Source organism: Schistocerca gregaria, chromosome 2 (genome assembly GCF_023897955.1).
Source record: "Schistocerca gregaria isolate iqSchGreg1 chromosome 2, iqSchGreg1.2, whole genome shotgun sequence".
NCBI lineage: Eukaryota > Metazoa > Arthropoda > Insecta > Orthoptera > Acrididae > Schistocerca > Schistocerca gregaria.
Window position 1 is genome coordinate 698764407 of NC_064921.1, and position 25617 is coordinate 698790023.

The 25617-nt window shown below is 39.4% G+C and overlaps 1 protein-coding gene across 18 annotated transcripts in view; it reads right to left on the reverse strand.

Moving 5' to 3' along the window:
• The window catches only part of LOC126334787 (prominin-like protein), a 503842-nt gene that overhangs the window by 177676 nt on the left and 300549 nt on the right, over positions 1-25617 (reverse strand). For 12 of the 18 annotated variants that reach the window (XM_049997400.1, XM_049997403.1, XM_049997401.1 and 9 more), the window contains 2 exons: positions 12496-12660; positions 10299-10423 (listed from right to left, as the gene is read on the reverse strand). In XM_049997400.1, coding sequence (XP_049853357.1) covers positions 10299-10423; positions 12496-12660 — 290 coding nt within the window. Of the gene's footprint in view, positions 1-6700; positions 6725-10298; positions 10424-12495; positions 12661-25617 lie in introns of all 18 variants that reach the window. The other 6 variants (XM_049997389.1, XM_049997391.1, XM_049997390.1 and 3 more) reach the window with 1 other exon arrangement.

The following is a 25617-nucleotide window of genomic DNA, read 5'->3' on the forward strand; positions in this document are numbered from 1 at the left end:
AAGAGCAGTTGAATGGAATGGACAGTGTCTTGAGAGGAGTATATAAGATGAACATCAACAAAAGCAAAACAAGGATAATGGAATGTAATCGAATTAAGTCAGGTGATGCTGAGGGAATAAGATTAGGAAATGAGACACTTAAAGTAGTAAAGGAGTTTTGCTATTTGGGGAGCAAAATAACTGATGATGGTCGAAGTAGAGAGGATATAAAATGTAGACTGGCAATGGCAAGGAAAGCATTTCTGAAGAAGAGAAATTTGTTAACATCGAGTATAGATTTGTGTGTCAGGAAGTCTTTTCTGAAAGTATTTGTATGGAGTGTAGCCATGTATGGAAGTGAAACATGGACAATAAATAGTTTGGACAAGAAGAGAATAGAAGCTTTCGAAATGTGGTGCTACAGAAGAATGCTGAAGATTAGATGGGTAGATCGCATTACTAAAGAGGGGGTATTGAATAGGATTGGGGAGAAGAGAAGTTTGTGGCACAACTTGACCAGAAGAAGGGATCGGTTGGTAGGACATGTTCTGAGGTATCAAGGGATCACCAAATTAGTATTGGAGGGCAGCGTGGAGGATAAAAATCATAGAGGGAGACCAAGAGATGAATACACTAAGCAGATTCAGAAGGATGTAGGTTGCAGTAGCTACTGGGAGACGAAGAGGCTTGCACAGGATAGATTAGCATGGAGAGCTGCATCAAACCAGTCTCAGGACTGAAGATCACAACAACAACAACTGCTCACCTGACCCGGCTCCTAGTGATTTTTGGCTGTTTCTAGCTATGAAATGATCACAAATTAATTAGCTATGCTGCTATTCTATCAGCAATTTTTCAGTGTTCAAACCAGATTCCTAAAGAAGCATTAACAGCAGTACAAAATCGTGGCATCAACATTGTGAAACTATGTACTGTGAGAGTTAGTACCCATCTGACAGGTTGCTCCTGTTTTACTTTTCACTCTGCAGTGGTGTGTGTGCTGGTATGAAACTTGCTGGCAGACTAAAACTGTGTGCTGGACCAAGACTTGAGCTGAAGACATTCGACTTTCGCAGACAAATGCTATAACAACTGCACTACCCGAGTACAATGCACCACCTGTGCGCAATGCTTTACTTCTGCCAGAACCTCATCTCCAGCCTTCCGAACATCACAGAAGCTCTCCTGCAAAGCTTGCAACACTAGCACTCCTGGAAGAAATGATATTGCAGACACATGGCTTAGCCGGAGCCTGGGAGATGTTTCCAGATGAAAATTTCACTCTGCAGTGGAGTGTGCACTGACATGAAACTCCCTAACAGATTAAAATTGTGTGCTGGACCATGTTCGAGTCTCAGTCCGGCATTACATATCAAGTTTTTAAGTGTTCACTACCACTAAAAACCTACTTGGTGTATTTACATATCAGTTTATGGTGGTCAATTATCTGGGTACATGTTCCATGTATCATATTACTGATAATTGTTCCTATCTGGGCAGTTAGTCTCTTCACAATCTCTTAATGTTTAGGTATTCTACACTCCTATCTTCATTTATTCTGTCAAGTTCCGTTTTGTTTTCCAATCAGGATGAAGTGTGATGACTAGGTAACCATGGCTATTGCCTAAAGAAAGTTTTAAGACAGGTAGTACACTCCTTTTCTGAAAGTAGGCAGTAGTGTTATCCCTAAAACAGGGTCTCTCTGACCTATAGGTGCTTTGAAATCTAAACCAAGATATTAAATCTATTCACCAAGCAGGAGAAAACACATATAATGGTACTGAAATTTGCATGTTTCCAGAGCCAGTGGTTCCCCCTTCCAGCAGAAGAGTTGAAGGGGAAAGAAGAGGGATGAAGGAAAAATGACTGGTGAGGGTAAAGAAATGAGGAGATTTTGGAAAGGCTGCAAAGAACCCCATGTCTGGGCAGACTTAGCAGACGGGGTGAGAAGCAAAGACTGATTGTTGGGGACTGCACTGGATAAGATTTGAAAACCCAAGAGCTTACAATGTCGACTGACCGATTGGTTGGTTGATTGGTTGACTTGGGAGACTGAACCAAACAGTGAGGTCACCGGTCCCCTTGGATTACGGAAGAATGGGGAAGTAAATCAGCTGTGCTGTTTCATAGGAACCATCCTGGCATTTGCCTGAATCGATTTAGGGAAATCACGGAAAATCTGAATCTGGATGGCCTGATATGTGTTTGAACAGTGGTCCTTCAGAATGTGAGTCCAGTGCGCTAATCACTGTGTCACCTCACTAAGTTTACAGGTGGAAGATAAGGTATTATGGAAGACCAAGATACTGACAAAACATTGTGCATGAATTAATAATAGTAGAAAGCTACGTGCTTTGTGTGAGGGTAGAGATGGGGACGGGAAAAAATAGACCAGTCAGAAAATAAAGATATAGAAAATTAGAAGGGAGTGAAGAAAGGAACAGATTCTTATAAGAAATGCAGAGACTGAAGAAATTCGTGTAAATTAAGCCCAGATGGGTGGCGAGCACCAAGAACATGTTGTAAGACAACTTCTCACCATCAGAGTTCTGAGAAATTCATGTCTGGAGAAAGAACCTAAATGGCACTTGTGTTGAAATAGGCGCCTAGGTTACGACTATACTGTTGTAGAGCATGCTCAGCAAGAGGGTATTCTGTGTTGCCAGTCTACACCCTCTATCTATGTCCATTGATCCTAAGTGATAACTTGATGGTAGACATGCCAATGTAAAAGACCAAAGTGTTTATTTAAAGGTGGTGTTTCACAGGTGGCTCTTGCTTTGATAGTATATGTTTTGCCAGTTACAGGGCTGTTGGTGGTGGTGGTGGTAGGAGGGTGCATTGGCAAGCCTTACATCAGGGACTGTCACAGGAGTAGGAGCAATAGGGTAGGAAGATGGGTGCAGAAAGAGCATAGAGAGTGACAAGAATATGAGTATTGGGGAGATTGAGAGGAGGCAGAATGTTGGACATAATGGACCTTATTTCAGGTAAGGAATTTAGGAAGTCTTAGCTTTGTCAAAGTAGCTGACTGATACATTTAAGACAAGGATAATATTGAGACACAAGAAGTGTACAATTAAGTTGTTCTATAGAGGGATCAGCAGTACTGAAGGCTGAGGTAAGAATGGTGGGTACTGCTGTAAAGAATCTGCAACTGAACAAAACATTTGCCTCGAGTATCAGAGCTGTATGGAAGGGATTATTTGACATGGAAAGGATGGCAACTGACAAAATGTGAGTACTGTTGTTCGTTAGTACGTTTAATGTGAACAGAAGTGTGGAGCTCACCATGGGTGAGGATGAGGTCAACATCAAGTAAAGCAGCAAGAGTTTCATCCATGGCTCCCTTACAACACAGTGGTACATCAATGATATTCTACATCCCATTTTATTGTCCTTCATAGCTAGCCATCCTGGGATTACATTTCAGCAAGATAATGTCTGCTCTCATAACATGAAAGTCTCTAATGCTTGTCTTCATGCGTGCCAAACCCTACCTTGGCCAGCAAAGTCACCAGATCTCTCAGCAATTGAGAGATGTGAAGCATTATGGGCAGGACGCTCCAATCAGCTTAGGATTTTGACGAACTAGCATGCCACCTGCACGGAATTTGGCACAATATCCCTCAGGAGGACATCCAACAACTCCATCAATTAATGCCAAGTAACTGCATGCATAAGGGCCAGAGTTGTACCAACACATTACAGACTTTCTCAATTTGTGAAGCTCTTTCTCTTGGATAAATCATTCAATTTTTCTGTAATCGTAATCATTTGTTTGTCTATACACATACAACAAACCTACTGATATCCATCCCATTCGGATAATTCTTTTATTGTGTTTCATCTTTTTCTGCCTTAGGGTGCATAATATGTATGTTAATTATACTATGCAGAACACAAGTGAAGGCGCTATAATGAGTCAGATAACAAATGAAAAAGAAAAAATTTTAATGTAATATAATTACAAATTAACAATCTTTGGATTTCTTCCTTTACTTTTACTGCAAAACCTCACTTCTTGCCAAATTTCGTCATTTTAAATCAAAGAGCAGTACTCTACAGGTTTTGATGAGTGAGTTTGTGAGTACCAAAATATGTGACATAAAAGGTCATACCTTTTGATGGCATTGACTTATAAGCTAATGCTTATTATACTGCCAACGGACCATAGAACTTAGTATGTGACACAAATTTCAACCTGATATGTGTACTTGTTCCTGAGAAAAAGGAGTCTTACTAGACAGCCATGCAAACCACAAGTCAGGCAAGAAACAATAAAAAAAAAAAAAAAATTCTCCCTGATATAACATCAAATTTACAGTTTCTGGATTTTTCCTTTGGCTCTATTGTGAAGCCTTTCTTTTCGTAAAAATTTCATGGTTCTAAACCAATATGAAGTACCCAATATGTTTTAACGAGTGAGTTTGAAAGTATTAAAATATGTGACATAAATTGATTGCACTGCCTTACAAACTTCAATTTTTTACACTGCCAAGGGACACAGAACTTGGTATGTGACAAACTTCAACTTGATATGTCTACTCATTCTTCAGAGAAAGGGTTTTTAATAATTGGACAGAAAGGCATACAAGGGAGTGATCCCATAAGGATTCTGGTTTTACTGGGGGAGATATGGAACCCTAAAAAGAAACAGTTTGATGAAGTTCATAAACATAATGGAGCAGAAACCACAGTTTTCTGTAAACTTAGTTTATGTGACTTCCTCTCTCATGATCTGCAGTGTACACACATAGCTCCACCTATTAAAGGTCTCATTCCTGCTATGAAAATTTGTATCTATATCAGAACATCTAAAAAAACTGGACAGTTTTCATCTGAAATGTCCAAGGTTCACTCTTTACATAAAGGAGAGTTATCACTGAAAGATTTTCAATATAGTGCACAAAAATAAAATCTAATTCATTTCCTCTCAAAGATATCTCAGATAATGAGCTGTAAAATGGGAAGATGGCTGTTGGAGGACAGAGACTTTATTCCAAGGATGCAATCAAGCAAAAGACGACAATGCAAAGGGGGAACAGCTAACAGTCACCCAAGATAAGTCAATACAGATTGTATTAAACATGTGGAGTGGCATAGCTGCAAATACTATGAGAAAAGTAAGTTTTGTTAAAAGATAGGCCTGAGCAGAAGTATATTTTCCCATACAATGTGAACAATATCGTTGAGTGAGTAATCTTCTGATGCTTCCTTAAGATGAAATTAAATTTACCAGCCACATAACAGCCCATGATAGGACAAAGGAAAATACTGAGCAATAGTTGATGTAGACAAGCACAGCCAGTGTGTGTGTGTGTGTGTGTGTGTGTGTGTGTGTGTGTGTGTGTGTGTGTGTTTTCAGGAAAATTTTGAAACTTACTTTTCAGTTGGAAGAATAAAGTTTTTACCACTAAAGTTCTTGATTCAGTCTCATTTTGGAATCAATTAAACATTCTCTATTAGAAACAGATTAAAAATGCACACATTTATCAACAAGAATGCAGTTAATGTATGAAGTAGTGAGTATGAATGAATCAGCTGCCAGAAGACAAGCATATCATATTACAATAAATTAAAAAGTCTTTGCTGTTTCTGTTGCTATTCATTTACCAGTTTTAATTAAGAGTCTGCAATTCATTGGCCTTCTAGAATCCTCAGGTGCTCTAGTGTTGCTTTTCCTTACTAATTCACATTTCATAGCAGAAATTATACAAAGTGTACCATTACGCCACTGACAAACTTTCAGAGGTGGTAATATGGACCAAAACAAAGAAAAAATGTCCAATAAACATGGGGTGAAAAATGCATACCATAAGAGCTATGAGCACTTGTTCAGTAGAAGAGATGCGTTTCACAGTGAAAAAGATCAAGAAGTGCTCCCACATCTTAAGGTACAGTTTTAGAGCCCATGTTAACTGGACATGTTTTTCTTGTTTTGGTCCATACCACCTTCTCCCAAAATATGGACAGAACAGAGCTTGCAGTAAAATATATTTGCTTCATTGTATCAGAGATGAAAAAGTGCTCATAGCTCTTAAGGTATGCATTTTAAAGCCCACATTTACTAGACCTTTTGCTACAAATGGCCATATCTGCCATATCACTGAATTTAATCATTCCTCCTGGGACACCCTGTATATTTAACTTTTCTCAGTGGGGTTATCATTCATCTTATGTAACATCAACAAAAGACAACAGCAGGGCACCTGAGAATTGCAGTGTTTTACAGATTCATAATTTACTAATTTCATTACAAACAGAAAAAGAGGTTTGATTTATTTTACAATACTGTAAGATTGACCATCCACACAGAAATGACAATGTTGAATAATAGGGAAAGTTAGGCATATTATACCTGAAACAAGCAATTCAAGGACGGAATAAGTTTTCTACATTCAATGATTACTAAATAATCTAAAAAAGCATTACAGAGTGAAACGCTCTACTATCCCTGAACCACACAAAAAACTTTTAAAATAAACCAAAAAGCTGAATGCACTAAGGAATTTCTGAAATGCTATACTTTTCTGTGGCCACAAACAATGCTTGTGAAAGACAAAACTCAGTTAGTTAACCAGTAACATGCTATTTAAATTTTGATGTCTGTTGCCGAAGTTAAATCATGCAAAAATTACACACATGCTAACTAAATATCATAACCTCCCATGCAATTTCTTTAAGAAGCTTCTAAGAAAAACATTTGCAATTTTTATACCTTTGGAAAGTATCTGTCAAGTAGCTTCAGCATGAAAAAAAAAAAAAAAAAGAAATTATTAAGAAAACCGTAATGAGATATTGCTACATCATTTAAACTTAAAGCACTACAACACAGTTTAATTATGATTACGGACCTGAAAATGTAGCATTTACTTTTGGCAGATTTCACAAACACCTCCATCCACTTTTTTTGGGTGCGATATGATGATGTAAATAAAATAGAAAGAAACTACCACATGGGAAAAATATATTAAAAACAAAGATTCCAAGACTTACCAAGCTGGAAAGCGCCGGTAGATAGGCACAATGAACAAAACACACACACAAAATTCAAGCTTTTGCAACCAACGGTTGCTTCTTCAGGAAAGATGGAAGGAGAGGGAAAGACGAAAGGATGTGGGTTTTAAGGGAGAGAGTAAGGAGTCATTCCAATCCCGGGAGCGGAAAGACTTATCTTAGGGGAAGAAAAAAGGACAGATGTACACTCGCGCGCGCACACACACACACACATATCCATCCGCACATACACAGACAGAAGCAGACATTTGTAAAGGCAAAGTGTCTGGGCAGAGATGTCAGTCGAGGCGGAAGTACAGAGGCAAAGATGTTGTTGAAAGACAGGTGAGGTATGAGCGGCGGCAACTTGAAATTAGTGGAGGTTGGGGCCAGGCGGATAACGAGAAGAGAGTAGTTAACCTTTCTTCCAAACCTCTTTCCCAATCCGAAACCACTGTCCTATCCAAAGGCCTCACCTTCAGCCCCACTCCCAGATTCAACCAAACAGCCCTCGTCAAAGACTTACTGTCCTACACTCGTACTCTCTGCTGGAAATATCACTTTGCCACGAAGAAAAATGATCCAATCCTACTCCTAATGATCCAACTCCCCAAGACACTATCCAAATTCAACCCTGCCTGGAACAGTTCTGTCCTCAGTCACAGCAGGACCCACCTCCTCTACCTCTACCTCAAAATCACCCTCTCCAAACCTTCCACGAATTTCTGACTTCCAGCCTTGCCTCTCAATCATTAAAAAACCTTAATCCTACTCCCAACATCACCACTGCTGAAGCCCAAGCTATCCGTGATCTGAAGGCTGACCAATCCATCGTCATTCTTCCGGCGGACAAGGGTTCCACGACCGTGGTACTTGATCGCCGGGAGTATGTGGCTGAGGGACTGCGTCATCTTTCAGACAACACCACATACAAAGTTTGCCAAGGTAATCCCATTTCTGATGTTCAGGCAGAGCTTCAAGGAATCCTCAGAACCTTAGGCCCCCTACAAAACCTTTCACCTGACCCCACCAACACCCCGCACCCCTACCTTCTACCTAAAATTCACAAACCCAATCATCCCAGAATTTCCTCTCCAACCTCAACTCCTTTGGTTCCATCAGATTCACCTGGTCCTACTCCAAATCCCATGCCACTTTCCTTGACGTTGACCTCCATCTGTCCAATGGCCAGCTTCACACATCCGTCCACATCAAACCCACCAACAAGCAACAGTACCTCCATTATGACAGCTGCCACCGATTCCACATCAAACGGACCCTTCCCTACAGCCTAGGTCTTCGTAGCAAACGAATCTGCTCCAGTCCGGAATCCCTGAACCATTACACCAACAATCTGAAAACAGCTTTCGCATCCCGCAACTTCCCTCCCGACCTGGTACAGAAGCGAATAACCAGAGCCACTTCCTCATCCCCTCAAACCCAGAACCTCCCACAGAAGAACCACAAAAGTGCCCCACTTGTGACAGGATACTTTCCGGGACTGGATCAGACTCTGAATGTGGCTCTCCAGCAGGGATACGACTTCCTCAAATCGTGCCCTGAAATGAGATCCATCCTTTACGAAATCCTCCCCACTCCACCAAGAGTGTCTTTCCGCCGTACACCTAACCTTCGTAACCTCTTAGTTCATCCCTATGAAATCCCCAAACCACCTTCCCTACCCTCTGGCTCCTACCCTTGTAACCGCCCCCGGTGTAAAACCTGTCCCATGCACCCTCCCACCACCACCTACTCCAGTCCTGTATCCCGGAAGGTGTACACGATCAAAGGCAGAGCCACGTGTGAAAGCACCCACGTGATTTACCAACTGACCTGCCTACACTGTGAAGCTTTCTATGTGGGAATGATCAGCAACAAACTGTCCATTCGCATGAATGGACACAGCAGACAGTGTTTGTTGGTAATGAGGATCACCCTGTGGCTAAACATGCCATGGTGCACGGCCAGCACATCTTGGCACAGTGTTACACCGTCCGGGTTATCTGGATACTTCCCACTAACACCAACCTGTCAGAACTCCGGAGATGGGAACTTGCCCTTCAGTATATCCTCTCTTCTCGTTATCCGCCAGGCCCCAACCTCGCTAATTTCAAGTTGCCGTCGCTCATACCTCACCTGTCTTAACAACATCTTTGCCTCTGTACTTTCGCCTTGACTGACATCTCTGCCCAAACTCTTTGCCTTTACAAATGTCTGCTTGTGTCTGTATGTGCGGATGGATATGTGCGAGTGTATACCTGTCCTTTTTCCCCCTAAGGTAAATCTTTCCGCTCCCGGGATTGGAATGACTCCTTACCCTCTCCCTTAAAACCCACATCCTTTCATCTTTCCCTCTCCTCCCCTCTTTCCTGACGAAGCAACTGTGGGTTGCGAAAGCTTGAATTTTGTGTGTATGTTTGTGTGTCTATCGACCTGCCAGCGCTTTTGTTTGGTTAAGTCACATCATCTTTGTTTTTAGATATATTTTTCCCACGTGGAATGTTTCCCTCTATTTATATATATATATATATATATATATATATATATATATATATATATACACACACACACACACACACACACACCATGCGCATCAAGATGATGCCTTAATGCTTTGAGATTGACTGTTTAATATGATAGCTGGAGATTTGGTAATTTCCTTTTATGGCAACTTCAAATCTATATTTGCATCTACAGCAAATGCTCATTTTTCAGGTCCATAATTATGAAAAGACACTGTACCATCTAAGCAACTGTCAATCAACACTTATTTTTTACATTATGTAACAACAGCAACACATCTTACAGACAGGAGTTTGACAATAAATCAGTGAGTTCAGAAATTTTATTAAATTTCTTTATATATAAATTGGCTGATCTTTAGAAGAAGCAACTTCCACATTTTTCTATCACCTGTGCTGGAAGTTGCTCCTCCTTACAGTTAGTCAATAAACAGCATTATTGTGACAAGTAACTTCTTCAGAAGTCTAGATAAATTAGTGCATAAAACATTGCAGCAAAATAATACAACCAGTGAAACAGTATTTCAATATCTTTCTGTTTATTTTACCTCTTAACCCTCCTCTAGCTGTTGCTAAATAGACAAGTAATAAGTACGCATTGTATTCCTGTCAACCATTCAAAATATACTGACAAATTCTAACATGTTGCTTATTCTGAAGAAAATATATGTACCTAAACATATTTATGGAGATACTGGTCTGCAGGAAACTGATCAGGACACTCAAAACAGTACACACAATTGAGTATGTGAAAGTGTTACTACTGTGACATTCAAGAGAACAATTTCATGTACTTACATTCGTAAAATCTGCTGTAGTATTAAGATTTTGTATATTTTGACTTGCGATAGCAGTTTGACAGGCAGGCTTGCTACTGCAGTTTCTCAGCATTCCCTCCAAATCTGCTCGAATTTTTGATAATTCTGAAAGGAGGAAGGAAATCATGTCATAAATATGAGGTGTAGAAAAGGAATGGACTGAAGAGTATTATTTCCATGAGCAGTTAATTTCTGTATTTTTTTCCAATTTCATTTATTTACAAAACTTCCTGGCAGACTTAAACTGTGTGCCAGATCAGGTCTCAAATCTGGAACACTACCCACAATAAGCAGTGTCATTGGTTTGAGTATCAGTCTAACACACAGTACTAATCAGCCAGAAAGTTTCAAAATTGCATGCGCTACACTTCACAGTTAAAGAATCATTCTTATTTATTTATATTTTTAGTATGTACATCAGCTGTCACTAAAGTAACAAACTGGAGCTGAATTATACACTGTTTTGTTACACCACTCTTTATGAATACTGATGTAAAGTTGGATTCATCTTCAAACCATTATCAATGCATCATAGGATGAAAATTCTGACTCTTATGCTGTGGCTGTCACTGAACAACATGACAGGTTGAAACCATTGTCAGGCAGAAATTCCATATTAGGTACTTGCTTCAAGGCATCAGTTCACCAAGAAAAGTCAGTGTTGGATAGTATGTGTGAGGCTGGTTGTTGACCATAATGATTAGACAGAGTGAGACACTGCATTGTTGTACAAAGTCAAAGTCAAAGCTAGGTCTTAACATACAAGTGAAATTATTTGCTTCACAACAGCCAGACACTTGGGGAATTTTGAAATGCACTCAACTGACCTGTTGATTCCTTAGCAAAATTTTTGCTGATTATCACATTGTATAGTTTCATTCAAAACCATCAGATTATGTGAAGCACTGGGTGAAGGTAACACTGTAAATTTATCTATACACACATCATAACCAAAGAGGTTCCCCACTAACAATTAGTTCAACTTAACAGCCATTTACACAATAAGCACGCAACACAACTTGAGGTTTAAGTTTTATTATATGGAAATTTATCTATTCTTACGATCCAGGCAGTTAAGTCATGGTTCTGCCACTCTAAGGCCCAATGGAGGGTGTTTAATCACGCTCAGAGTTTATATTATGGAAGAGAGAGACGAGAGAGAGAGAGAGAGAGAGAGAGAGAGAGAGAGAGAGAGAGAGAGAGAGAGAGAGAGAGTATTTAATGTTCTATTGATGATGAGGTTATTAACTGCAGAGCACAACCTTAGAATGATTTGGGGGGGGGGGTTGAAGGTGGGGGGGGGGGGGGGGGGGCGTGGACAGTACATTGGCTGAACAGTTTTCCGAGTCAATATCCTGGAATATGTTTTAAGAGGTAGTGTGTCGCCACATGGCACACAAATATGATGGATGGTCGCATGTGGATGTGAAATGCCACCTTTCTGCCTGTTAAGTTCTGTGGACTGCACCACCTCAGTCAATAGGGAACTGAGGACTAGCACAAGTGACCAGTATTAAATGCATGATGTAACACACTAGACCCATTTTAAGAAAATGTATTTTTGGATTTGAACTAACTTGGGGAATATATTCGATATTTATATGTTTTTAACAAGTGTGTATGTGATGTGGTTTGAGCAAGAAACCATTAAAAATTATTTGGTTAATTGACTTGAAAGAATTTTTATTCTAAACAAAGAAGGAATATAAAAATGATTCTATTAATTATGTGTTTACTGTAAGTGAGTACTGCAAATAACAGTCTTATTTTGCAATTGGTAAAAACATTGTAGCAAAACCACAAAATTGCACGTTCTTCAATCTAACTCAGATTTAACAAAGTCTCACCTCCATATAAATTTGACAGTCATATAGAAAGAAGAGGAAGTGTTTGGAAGTCCACCCTTGTATAATCATTATGTGCTTTAGTCCACAAAACACCTTCAGATATTAATACAAGAGAAAAAAACACAATGCTGTTTATAGAATCATTAAAGAGTTACATGACATGCCAAAAAATATAAACAGGATAAAACGAGTAGACTATTTCATATTCCACATGGTTTTATCACATTGAGATATTTTAACTGCTTATGACAAAATTTAAGAAGTTAGTGGGTTGATTTTCTTTGAATTGATGCCACAACATAAACTGTCTTTTTCTTTTACCTCACTTACCACGCTGGAGTTGAACTGCACTGCTCTGTAATGACTTTGTAAGTTCTTGAGTTTTCTTAAGTTCCGCTTGAACAACTGGGAGATCAGCCACCAACAGAGTGAGATTAGATAAAACCACAGCCTGGGATTCTTCTGCAAGCTCACTTGCCAGTAACTTTCCACAGGCTGTAAGTGAAATTCACAAATATACCATTCACAGAAATTACCAGAATATTCTGAAAATGACTGGCTTGGGTCAGGATTTGAACACATCTGATACACTTACAAATGACAACATAGATTATATTCCACAGACAGGAAATAACATGGCACTGACACATGGATAGATATCACAACACAAGCCTGGCTGAAAGGAGAGGATAAGGGAGAGACTAAATAGAAGTATTATTACATGTATCAATGTTATAGCAAAAGCACTGGCTGAAACTCAAGAATGGAATACGGGTGGCGTGTGTGTGTGTGTGTGTGTGTGGGTGTGTGTGTGTGTGTGTGTGTGTGTGTGTGGGGGGGGGGGGGGGGGGGACCATATCATATCATCACTTGACAGTTTGTGCTGTAATTATAACACAATGTATTTACAACAAGAAAATCCTGTGAAGCTTCGCTGATGAGATGTGTATAATAATAATAATAATAATAGATTATTATTATTATTATTATTATTATTATTATTATTATTATTATTATTATTATTATTATTATTATATCTTCTTCTAATAGTGTCATCCCAGTCTTAAAACAGTGCAACCCATTTAGAAACTCTGCTCTAACAAGCGCCAACAATAACTAAAATGAAATGTTTCTATCTTGATCATGACAGCTGACACTACAAGGAGTACCACAGGTGATAAGACGCCAAGACTGACAGATCTGATGAAAAAGAAATTTATTCTGCTTATTACGGACATGAAACTACACAAATGAGTAGAATTACCAACCTGTAAATGAATATGCTAGTGGAGAATACTCAGCCACACAGTTTCTAAGCACATCCACAAAGCATCAACTGTGGCTGCAAGAGGACCTGAACAAACAAGCTGTCGACCGACTACATCACAGACATGCTCGTGATGGGTGTTAGACGAATGCCCAGACCAAGGAAGCAGTGGTACTGTCATTCTTCGAAGAAGACTTACACATTTCTCGCTTCGTGCGGCTGAGTACTGTCCTGCTGAAATATGGCATATGGAATAGCCTGCAAGAGGGGCAATGCCCCAGGCTGTAAGACCTCCCTGATATAGCAGCAGCTGTTCAGGTTCCCCTCAAGACACAGGAGGTGAGAACCTGTGTTATAGGCTATGATGCCCCAAACCATCATACTTGGCATTTGTCCGCTACGGCGATCGACAACACAATCTGCCTGATTACTTCGCTACAGTGGCGTCAAACATGTATGCAGCTTGTAGGACAAGTTGAAGGAGGACTCATCCTAAACCACAACGTTTTGCCACTCAGCACACTAGTGTTGGCATTTACACGTCCATTCCGGCATTGGTGGGTTCTGGTCACTGGAAGTGCAATGGCATGCATGTCACCAGTGAGCCTGCCAAAGATGATGTCGAACCATCAACACAGACATGTTGACACCTATTGCAGAGCTCCAATGTCGTGCCAACACTAGGGATGAAGCTGTTCTGTTCGTTAAGGCCAAGTGGATAAGATAGCAGTCATCTTTCGCTGTGGTCACACTGTGCCATCCATTACCCTGTTGGCACTGTGTATGGCCACCTTCTCTACACTGGTTACACATATGCCTCACTGTCGATGAAGCATGCCGTGTACAGGCCACAACATCATGGAATGACAGACATGCATCACAGCCCAATCATTCTGCCCCATTTGAATGCAGTCATATGTCGATATTCCACCTTGTGATGTCGGCGAGGCATAGTGGCACTTGGTTATGCATTTCCACTTTGTATGATGGCTCTGCACTGACTGGCTGTTGCATAACACTGGCCTGTCCGGTCACCCAAGAGATGGCACTGTTGGGCCTATGTGCATACAACCTCTCTCACTTTAAATCACTTATTGTGGTTCCACTGTCCTACACATCCTCTTATTGTGGCATATTGCACACAATTGGTCGTGAGTGTTTCACATTTTACAAACAGTAGTGTATAAATGTTCCTGCACGACCACAGCTTATAAGCTAAATCACACCCGTGGCTAATTCAATAGATTAAATCATCATCTTACAGAATACAGCATTTTTAAAAGCTTAAGGTGTAGGCTTTTAATTCATTGATATTTCTCACATTATGTTGTTTTCTGCAACTGAAAGAGCTTCCTTAATCACAATCCTTGTTTAGAAACTTGGAGTCAACACATGCAAGATACAATTATTTAATTTCAAAATAACACTGTTCAACAAAGACACCAAAAAATTAGGTCAAATATTAATTGAATTAAGTGAAAAATGTTTTACTATTCAGCGTGTGTCAGAGTACACTTTCATACAGTGTTACAATACCATGCACATTAATGTCTCACGGGATGGTTCCTTTGAAAGGGCACGGCCGACTTCCTTCCCCATCCTTCCCTCACCCGAGCTTACGTTCCGTCTCTAATGACCTCGTTGTCTACGGGACGTTAAACACTAATCTCCCCCCCCCCCCCAACCCCCTTTACAAGATATTCATACACATGTAATCTGTTTCTGTGAAATTCTGTAGATGAAACTAGAAAATTTTGTCTACAGGGTTTCATTGGAATCATCTTTAGGGATTTAAACATGAAAAAAAAAAAAAACTACATCTAAATTTTTTTTGCAATCTTCATTTCTGCTGGGCCTTGTCAGTGGTTGTTCAGGTTGCTAGGAGGCAGCAGATGGGGCAGTGGGGCAGTAGGAATTCTGTATTTCAAAGATCCAGGCATGAGGAGCCTAGCTACACTATCAATAAATATGGCTCAGCAGGTTGGCACTGCAATCTAGAGGACACAGCATCATTAGTCTCCAGAAAGAGATTTTCACTCTGCAGCGGAGTGTGTGCTGATATGAAACTTGCTGGCAGATTAAAACTGTGTGCCGGACCGAGACTCGAATTCGGGACCTTTGCCTTTCGCAGGCAAGTGCTCTACTGACAGAGCTACCCAACCACGACTCACGCCCCATCCTCACAGCTTTACTTCTGCCAGTACCTCGCCTCCTACCTTCCAAACTTTTCAGAAGCTCTTCTGCGAACCTTGCAGAACTAGCTCTCCTGTCGGTAGAGCACTTGCCCGCAAAAGGCAAAGGTCCCAAGTTCGAGTCTCGGTCCGGCACACAGTTTTAATCTGCCAGGAAGTCTCAGCATCGTTAGTGGTTCATGCCTCCAAGCATATGTCAATGAACTCCCCAAATAATTGCGACTGCTGCTAACACTCAATCACTTATCAAGAGCTACCCAGGATCCACATGACACTGACCAACAGAATTGGATTTGGAAACAGTTATTCTGCTAGACAATGTCCCAATGCTGCCTGGTATTTCCCATGTGGACTAATTGTGACCTGTCTCTAGTCCACACTGTTGTTTGTGGGCATGCGAGTAATAGACCAAATAATGTGTAGTTCTTGTAGGTTTTGGCAACTACAACAGGTGGATGGGAGTGGTGTGTGTGTGTGTGTGTGTGTGTGTGTGTGTGTGTGTGTGTGTGTGTGTGTGTGTGTGTAGGGGGCATGGGGCCGGGAGGGGGGGTGGGGGCTGTTAAAGGGCAAGAAGGTGTTGGGAGGTGTCGCAGCAGCCCCTTATCAGTTAGAGGGCCTGCACAACAGACAAGCAAGATGGGCTGCCGAACTCCTTTCAAGAGCTCAGATCGAAACCTTGCCAACGGATGTAAACAATAACAGGCTCTCAAAATAAACACGGAACTATTTCGCCAGAAGACATGTGACACATTCCACCAATTGGAACTCAAGTGATTCATGCAGCACTCCGCCAACTCGGCATTATAAGCACGGCTGGACAGTCAGACTGGCAATGTTTACCTACAGTTATAACAGCTCTGGTCAGTACTTACACAGGCTCTAGCATAGTAAACACTTGTCGTAGCATTCAGAGTAGATTTTGGTCATTATTTTCTTTCATGGTCTTGTATTCTTATCTGATTTTGCTACCACAAGAATTGCGGGGTTTGCTTCTTGTTCTCGTTTTTTTAAAATTAGTGCATATCAAAAAGGCAGTTTTCTTTAATTATAACAAACTTGACTGTTAGTTCTTTCCTGCTGACCACAGGACACTACAGGAGGTAATGGAAGGAAACAGAGGGGAAGGCAGGTGGTTATCAATTATCATATGAGAATTACTGAAAAAAGTGAAAAGTTACAAACATAAAAGTAACAACAGGGACCAGGGGATTAGCAGCATTTGAGTATTGGGGATTATGAACAAAAGGTTTGCTGGAGGATCATTTCTGACTCAATAGTTTAGTGGACCTGATAATGGGATGCATTATCAAGTGGCAAAGAAACTGAAGGGGACCAGTGACCTCGCCTTTGGTCCTTTCATCCAAATCAATCAACCAACCAAATGAAGGAACTCGTCGAGTTGAAGAAGCCACAGGTGGTGTGTTGTGGACAGGTTGTTCAGGAACTGAGTGGCTGAATCTACAACTAGCCACAGTTTGAGAGCAATCAACTGTGCTGGAACCCAAGTGCCCCTTAGCCACATTAAATGAATTGTTTCATTCTCTTTCTCATTATCAACTGTTAATTATCACAACATAAATATATTATGTTATCTTCTGACAGATAATACGTTCATGTTTAATCTATAGCAAATAAATTTTTGAAATAGTCTTCGTAGCAAGACTGGATGAAGTACGAAGCTCTGCAAAACTTAAGGATGAGATAGATATTAATAGCTTAGCGGAAATGAATGAAAGTGCAGGATCACCACCTTCACAACATGAGGCAGTTGAAGGTACGAGAAAAAGAAATTATGATGCACTGTGGTGGAGGGTCTTCATTACAAAATGGCTTGGATACAACATTTGAATGACTTCATATGGGCGGAATTCTCGGGGAAATGGAAGTAAGGTGATGGGTCTTCTACAGTAGCAGATTACCGTAACATTGTAACAGGTAAAAAGGGACCCACTTCAAACAGCGGGTGCAATTACAACCTCATTTAACAGAAGTGCAAGGCATGAAATTTCACACTCCACAGTGGCATGGGGATGGTCTCTCTGCACGAGGACCAGTATGTTGTGTTCTGCTGACACCTGCACATTGATGGCACCATCTGCAATGGTGACAAGAGCACAGGAATTAGACCAAAAGGAGCAAATTCAGTCTGGATAGTTGTTCTGGACATACCTTCACATGGCAAGGGGTGGGGACACAAAATAAAACCAATAACACTGTCTAACATTATCGGTTTGGTGATCTAGGTGTTATTGTGACGAAAGGCATAAATTTGCATAGGTGTACTGATCTCCAAATTTTTGAACATGGTACACTCTCCAGTCGCTGTTATTGTGACATGGTACCCCTTCACAATGTGTGTATTCAGGGCTGAAAACTGCCCTGATTTCATTTTTATGAATGACAATACACAACCACATCAAACAGTGCAGATGGATCTTTTTGAATAAGAGGATATTTGACAAATGGACTGACCTGTCCATTATCTAGACTTAAAATCCTACTGAACAAGTGTGAGATGCATTGAGGCACCGATGACCGTCCAGCATTTGGCAACAGCACTGGTGGAGAATAACTCTTATTAACGTTATGGGCAGCATGGAGCACATTGCATAGCATGTATTGCCATACACATTGAACACAAACCATATTAAAAACCATGTCTCACCTTTCGTAATGTCCAGGGGACCATCACGAATCACAGTGACTTCATCGTTGTTATTGAACTTGAATAAAAGTGTCATTTCTGTTTGTCTCATTGCAATTTCTTTTGGTTGTTTTCTGTACTATACTGCAGCAGTTCTTTCTACACTACATGATAAAAAGTATCCAGACACCTGGCTGAAAATGACTTACAAGGCCGTGGCGCCCTTCATCGGTAATGCTGGAATTCAATATGGTGTTGGCCCACCCTTAGCCTTGATGACAGCTTCCATTCTCGAATGTATACATTCAATCAGGTGCTGAAAGGTTTCTTGGGGAATGGCAGCCAATTTTTCATGGAGTGCTGCACTGAGGAGAGGTATCAATGTTGGTCAGTGAGGCCTGGCATGAAGTCGGCATTCCAAAACATCACAAATGTGTTCTAAAGGATTCAGGTCAGGACTATGCAGGCCACTCCATTACAGAGATGTTACTGTCATGAAACCACTCTGACACAGGCTGTGCATTGTGAACAGGTGCTCGATCGTGTTGAAAGATGCAATCGCCATCCCCGAATTGCTCTTCAACAGTGAGGGAAGCAAGAAGGTGCTTAAAACATCAACATAGGCCTGTGTTATGATAATGCCACGCAAAATGACAAGGGGTCATAACACCACTGCCTCTGAATTTTACTGTTGGTATTACACATGCTGGCAGATGACGATCACATTGTGTACCATTATTCGTCACTCCACACAACGTTTTCCATTATCCACTCATCCAATGTTTACACTCCTTACACCCCAAGCGAGGCATAGTTTGGCATTTACCGGTGTGATGTGTGGCTTATGAGCACCTGCTCAACCATGAAATTCAAATTTTCTCACCTCCCACCTAACTGTCATAGTACTTGCAGTGGATCCTGATGCAGTTTGGAATTCCTGTGTGATGGTCTGGTCAGATGTCTGCCTATTACACATTACGACACTCTTCAACTGTCGGCGGTCTCTGTCAGTCAACAGATGAGGTCAACCTGTACGTTTTTGTGCTGTATGTGTCCCTTCACGTTTCCACTTTACTATCACATCGGAAACAGTGTACTTATGGATGTTTAGGAGTGTGGCAATCTCGCATACACTACTGACACCTGATCACCTGACCACATTCGAAGTCCTTCCGACAATCTTTAATCTGGGAAAATGGGAAAATATAATTTTCAGTGTTACATCTGAAATGACTTATTATCACTTGCTGAAAATATTTCATTGCTTTTACTGGACTCTTGACTGGGACATAACACCATCCCTGTCTTTTGGAGTGTGACAAAAGACTTAACATAATTTGGATGACACTCAAAACTAATATGGCTTTTTGTTTTGAATAAACATGGAACTGTTTCATTGTTAGAAAAATAAACAGTATTCAAAAATTATGATACTAACTGTGAACAGGAACTGTTACAAAATATTTAATTTCAACAAATTCAAGTCACAAATGATAGAAGTCATATGTGATGTATCATCATACACTGCACTGACTTTCTATCCACTGCAAGTCACTTCTGTACAAATTACAACTGCAACAGTTTAGCTGCCAGTATGAACTGCAAGTTCAAGTTATTCAAAAAATTAATGATTTGAGACATTTCTGCTACAATTTTAATGCTTAATATCCATGTCTGTGCACTTTGAATTTCATGTTATGTGGTGCTACATTCTATTGTCACAGCTGCCTCTGCTTATTCACTGATTTCTGCACCAGGCAGAAAGGTCTGTACAAACCACAGTTACAAGCAGTTCTTCAAGTGGCAAAAATGAATAACTTCAATATTTTTAAAACAAATTTTGAAAGTGCATTTCTTTTGGTGTATTCTTCCTGTGTGAAAAATTACCAGGTAGGTTTCAACATATCAGACTGGACCATTCCTTCAGAGTTTTCTTTGGCACAATGATGTTTTATATTCAACCTTTTAGATGTAAATTACCAAATAAGCACTGCAGAAACCTAAATATCCAAGCATTTCCATTCATGTGTGCTACCAGCATAATTTTTACAAATAGCTTTTAATTTTGATACTGCACTCCCTAAACTGATCCTATAGCACCTGAAACCTCTGAAATCTATGAGTTTGTCATGACTATAACTATTATTTTTATATATTTTATCCATCCTCCTGTCTGATCTGCAGGGTAACGAGCCATGGTGGCACTTGAAAAATGTGGGAAAGGTGACAAAATATTTGAAAAATGATGATTAAAAGGTGACAAATTATTTCTAAAAACAGATCTGGTACAAATAAACTCTTTTCATTTATAATCACCCACCAAAAATGTTGGTTCAGACATTAATAAATTTCTCTATTGTGACTCAAGATGGAGTATGGCCATTTTTTTCCTTCATAAATATTCACTGATATATACAAAATGCATTGGTACTCGTAATTCACAAACAAAATCTACATCACATTTTTACAACAATGACATTATACACTTCACAACACTGGAAAAAGATCAAGAAAATATTTTTCAGTTATTGTTTCTTACGAATTTTCATAAACAATGAAGTAATTTTAATAGACTTTCTTTTCTCAAGATCTTCCACTCCCCTTTCTTTCACTCTTTCTTCCACTTTCATGCACCCTCAAATCATACCCTGAACCAACTTTGCTGCCTTTAAATCATTTTCTGAGGACTTTGTTGAGTTTAGCTGAGAATTGAGAGAAGTTCTTCTGATGCCTCTATATATAGTCAGTGTTCTTAAGAGCTGTGAGTCAATGGACACAAAGAGAAAACGTGGGCATCATTTCACAACATTCCTCGCAGTCAAAACACTGTTTAAAGATCTTTTGGCCATTGCATAGCCTTGTCTTCGAATGCTGGCTTCTAAACAGAATATCATGTACTCTCTATGTCTGCATTTCCATGGGAAATTATAGGAGAAGCCTTAACAACTTTTGACAAATTTGGATACTTTAACTCAATGGGTGATCACTTTCATTTTGAGACATGCTGCTGCCAGTAATTGTTATTTCCTTTCATTATCTAAAGCTGCATCACCTTTTTTTTTTAGACTGAAGAACCTTCCACTCATCAAATAAGTAGCAGATATCAACTGGCATCACTTCTGCAATCATTAATATGTCATTCCAGCCTCTGCTCTTTATTCTTTCTTTGGCATTAAAAACCTAAAGCTTTTCAGTGGTGCACTTGATAGGCACATCTTTTCAACCACATGTTTGCACTCTATGATGTAATGTTTTTTGGACATTCTTTAGAAACCATAACTTCTCTCGTTCTTACAGGTTACTCACCTCTTCAGTTAATCACTTGCTAACAAGTAGTTGTTCAAGAGGAAGCAGATTATCCAACATACAGAGAGCATTATGAAGAGCTTCACAAATATTCTCAATTTTCCTCAAAGCAGATACCTTCAAAACACGAGCCAAAAAGTTTGAAGTATGTTTTATATTTCTGTATGCATCTTCTGGATCAAACGTGTTTGGCTTTGAAAATATTGTGTGAACTTACTGAATACATGTGGAGATGAGACTATGAAATGAAGTTCTGTTTTCATTTAAGGTTTCTTTATAGCAGTTACAATGATATTGAAGAATTTGGACTGAACAGTAGCAGAATTGTTTTTTTAGAGACATATGCTTAAGTAAGTAATATTGAATACCATTCCACTGGCATAAAATCCTACTGATTGAAGGTCCTAAAATACATCACCTTGTTGTATGCCTCAAAAACTTGTGATGTGGAATGTTACTGAGTTCTTTCAAATTCTTCCCAGCAAACAGACCAACCATCAAAATAACATTAACTGCGGACCAGAGATTCAGACACTTCATCTTAACACTTCAAAGCCTTTACATACCCATTCTGCACTATATAAATTTTGCACATTCAGATATTTGTAAGTTGTTTGCCTCGGGTCTCCTTGACATCACTATCTGAAAGCCAAAACACTTTTTTTTATTGACATTAGGTCTATCTGATCCCAGAGTAAGGCATTTATTTAGGGACAAGTTGTCTACAGAAAGTGCCTCACACTATTTCTGATGCAATGTTTCCCCATCTGCTATGCCGATGAAGAAAGTTCTTAGGTGAAGCATTACTCAACACTTACACTCTGACAATATGGTAATGGCTGTTTGTAATTCTTATTTTATCTTTAATGTTGGTACTTTCATCAAAATTCAATGTGTAATTTGATGAACGTTCTCCTCATAACATATGTTCCCAGAAATATGGTGCCATTCCAACACTTATTAGATATCTCAATTTCTTAAGCAAAAGTGGAAAATGTTGAGGAACACAGTAAGGAATCATCATCTTAAAAATGTTACAAATATCATTTCATGAAACCACAGAGTAATTGGAAATTGCCAATTTCATTGTCCAGATCAATTCAGCAGTGCAGGAACTATCCTTGGTACACAACATCCGTATTGTTGGCATACATACTGAACTTGAAGATTGTCTCTGATCTGGAAGTTCTAAATGTACTTCTAAATGTAGTATTCAAACTATCTGCCTCTTCTAGCCAGTAACAGCAGAATTTTTATTTCCCCATCTCGAAAAGTTTATTTTCAAAACTGAACAGTGTCACAGCAGCAGTTTTGCTACTACACCAAAATTAGAAATGGAACAAAAACAGGAGCAGTTGTAATACAGGAGTATTTGACACTAATACCAACTGCATAAAATATAAACACACACTCAACACATCACAAAGAAACAATCTATCTCACATTTCAGAAGACCCCTCCCACGCCAACTTTCATCACAGGGGCAGTCTAAAAAGTCTATTAGCAAACATGAACACTGAAACTTTGAAACAAAAGTAAATAAATTATTTTCTTCCAAAAAAAGCAAAAAGGGTTGAAAAGGTGACAAAAATAGAAAAAAGTGACACATGGTGACAACGCTGAATGAAGGTAACTAAAGGTGAAGAAGGTGACCGACTCATTAGCCTGGATCTGCCATTCTTAAGGTTAATACTGTATTTTTATTGCCTTCTTTTAAATTAAAAACAATAATTACAGAAGTATCAATGTAATTTCATATTCCTGTGCATCTATCAATAATCAATATTTAACTTTTGGGTGATAAGTCTCAACACATAGTGATATATTACATTTTCTGCATTCATACCTGAGTTTTGGGGGAAATTTGTGTTTTCAGAAAACTGCATGTATACATAAAGGTGAACCTTTCTTTCAGTGTTCACTTTTAACAACATTTAGAAAATACCTCACAGTATATTTTGGAGCATTCTAATGATCATAGTGCCTGCATCTGCCAACTTGCCTCCATTTTGCACAAAAAGCTTCAAGTTCTCCTCCCTAAGCAGACAAAACTTTTCTTTGTTTTTTGCCATATTACAGCACTGTGGAAAACACAAGCACTTACACAGTCCTTCACACTGATCTGATCGAGCACTGTTGTCAACTGCCCCAAACTTGAGTTCTAATCTGTAACACATTCTAGCGTGCTGATTTTTTTCACCAGTCTTTATATCAGTCTTTTGTATCTCAAGCACTTTTCTTCTACTGAACAGCTTTGAGACAAGCATAACATCAGCATTTCAGTCTGTCCTTTAGTTCTGGCATGTTGCATCTCCTATGAAGTGGTATTGCAGGTGACCCAAGGCTATGTAGCCAGAGGAACAAGTTTGAGATTGAATACCAATTGCAGACATAAGGAGTCCCTGTTCCAATTACAGCATAGGGAGTGTGTCCCCATTCCGAATATGTCTTCATATTGTTGCAATGTTAGTCAGTACTTTTTCCCCAAAAACCACTTTGACTGTCACACAGCATAATATTTTTATTTTGCTAACTTACTTTGTTTGGACAGAATATACTTCTTGAAAGAAAACAGCCCTTTGACCAACAACAGACTTGTCAATGCAGAGCTTTTTATAGGAATGAACCCACTATGGAATGGTATAAAACATTTAGATTTGTTGGAAGGGTTCTGGGAAAGTGAATCTACAAACAAAACACAGTACTACTCTGATCAGTATTAGACTATTATTCCAGCATTTTGAGTCTATATCAAGAAAGCAACACAACAGAAATTGAACTAATTTACAGATGTGTTGATATGATCATAATAAGTAAGACTCCTTGGAAGAAAGACAACAAAGTAATTATGAAACCCTATGGGGATAATTTAGATAATCAGAATTTGAATATGACTGTGTGATCATTCCAATGCCACCATCACATATTTAGTATGGATCAAGAGAATAAAATAAGGTAGAGTAAGTGACCTACAGAGGCATTCAGACATATTTTCCCTTGCTCAACATGTGAATGGAAAAGGACAGCAAACGAATAATGTTGGTACAAAAGGCCATTTGCCGAGCACTGTGAAGTTGCTTGCACAGTGCTTATGCAAATCTAGATGTTGAGAATGGCTGATTCTTACATAAATGCCCTCCTCATAAATAAAATCTTTTCTTTCATTTACTGTAGACTCCATGTGCCTTGTGTTACAAATATTAGGGAAAAATTATGTAAGGCTGGAATCTTTGCCCATCTGTAGTTGAATTGTCCAAAACCATGTACAAATGGGCAAAAAATCATCTTTCTTATAGTCAAACACGCCACTAAAGCATGCTCTTTTTCCATTCATTTCACTCTCTTTCACAAGATTCCAGTTCTAAAGAATTTTCATCTCTTCTAGATGCAGAAGGATGTGTTGTCAAAGTTGATTTATACAGGCCAGGAATTTTAGATCACGATTCTGTTGAAAAGTCATCACTATCATTGCAATTAAAGGGTTCATTCTCAGTGCTGCTTCTAGTGAAAATCTCCTAGATTTCTTCCTCTATACTTGCATGGCAGTGCACCATTTTCAAATCTTCATCAACAGCCAATAATTAAAAACAAAGATGAAATCAGCAATACAAGACTCCATGACCAAATGCACAGTTACTCCAACTGAGCAGCCCAAATTTTGAACAGCTATTTGGTATTCAGACTTGAAATACAACTCTGTGAATTAACACATGCAGAACATGCATGTACCTGAGTAATATTGCATCTTAATAGGTCTGAAATACATAGGTGTCAAAAATGCGGCACATATAAAAGAGCCTAGAGCATCTGGCAAAAGGAACACATCTAGAACACCTGGGGACAGGAGCAGCGATATCCAGATCAGTCAGAGGATTTATTACACTATCCCACCAATTTGTTTGCCAGCACCACACTGCTGTTATTGGTGCATTTCATTTCTTGCTCACAGATGAGGCTGAGTAAAGGAGACAACTTATTTAGCTGGCTGCCTGAGTTGGGTGTAACTCATCTGTTCTTTAAATATCAGCCCAATAATAGTAGAC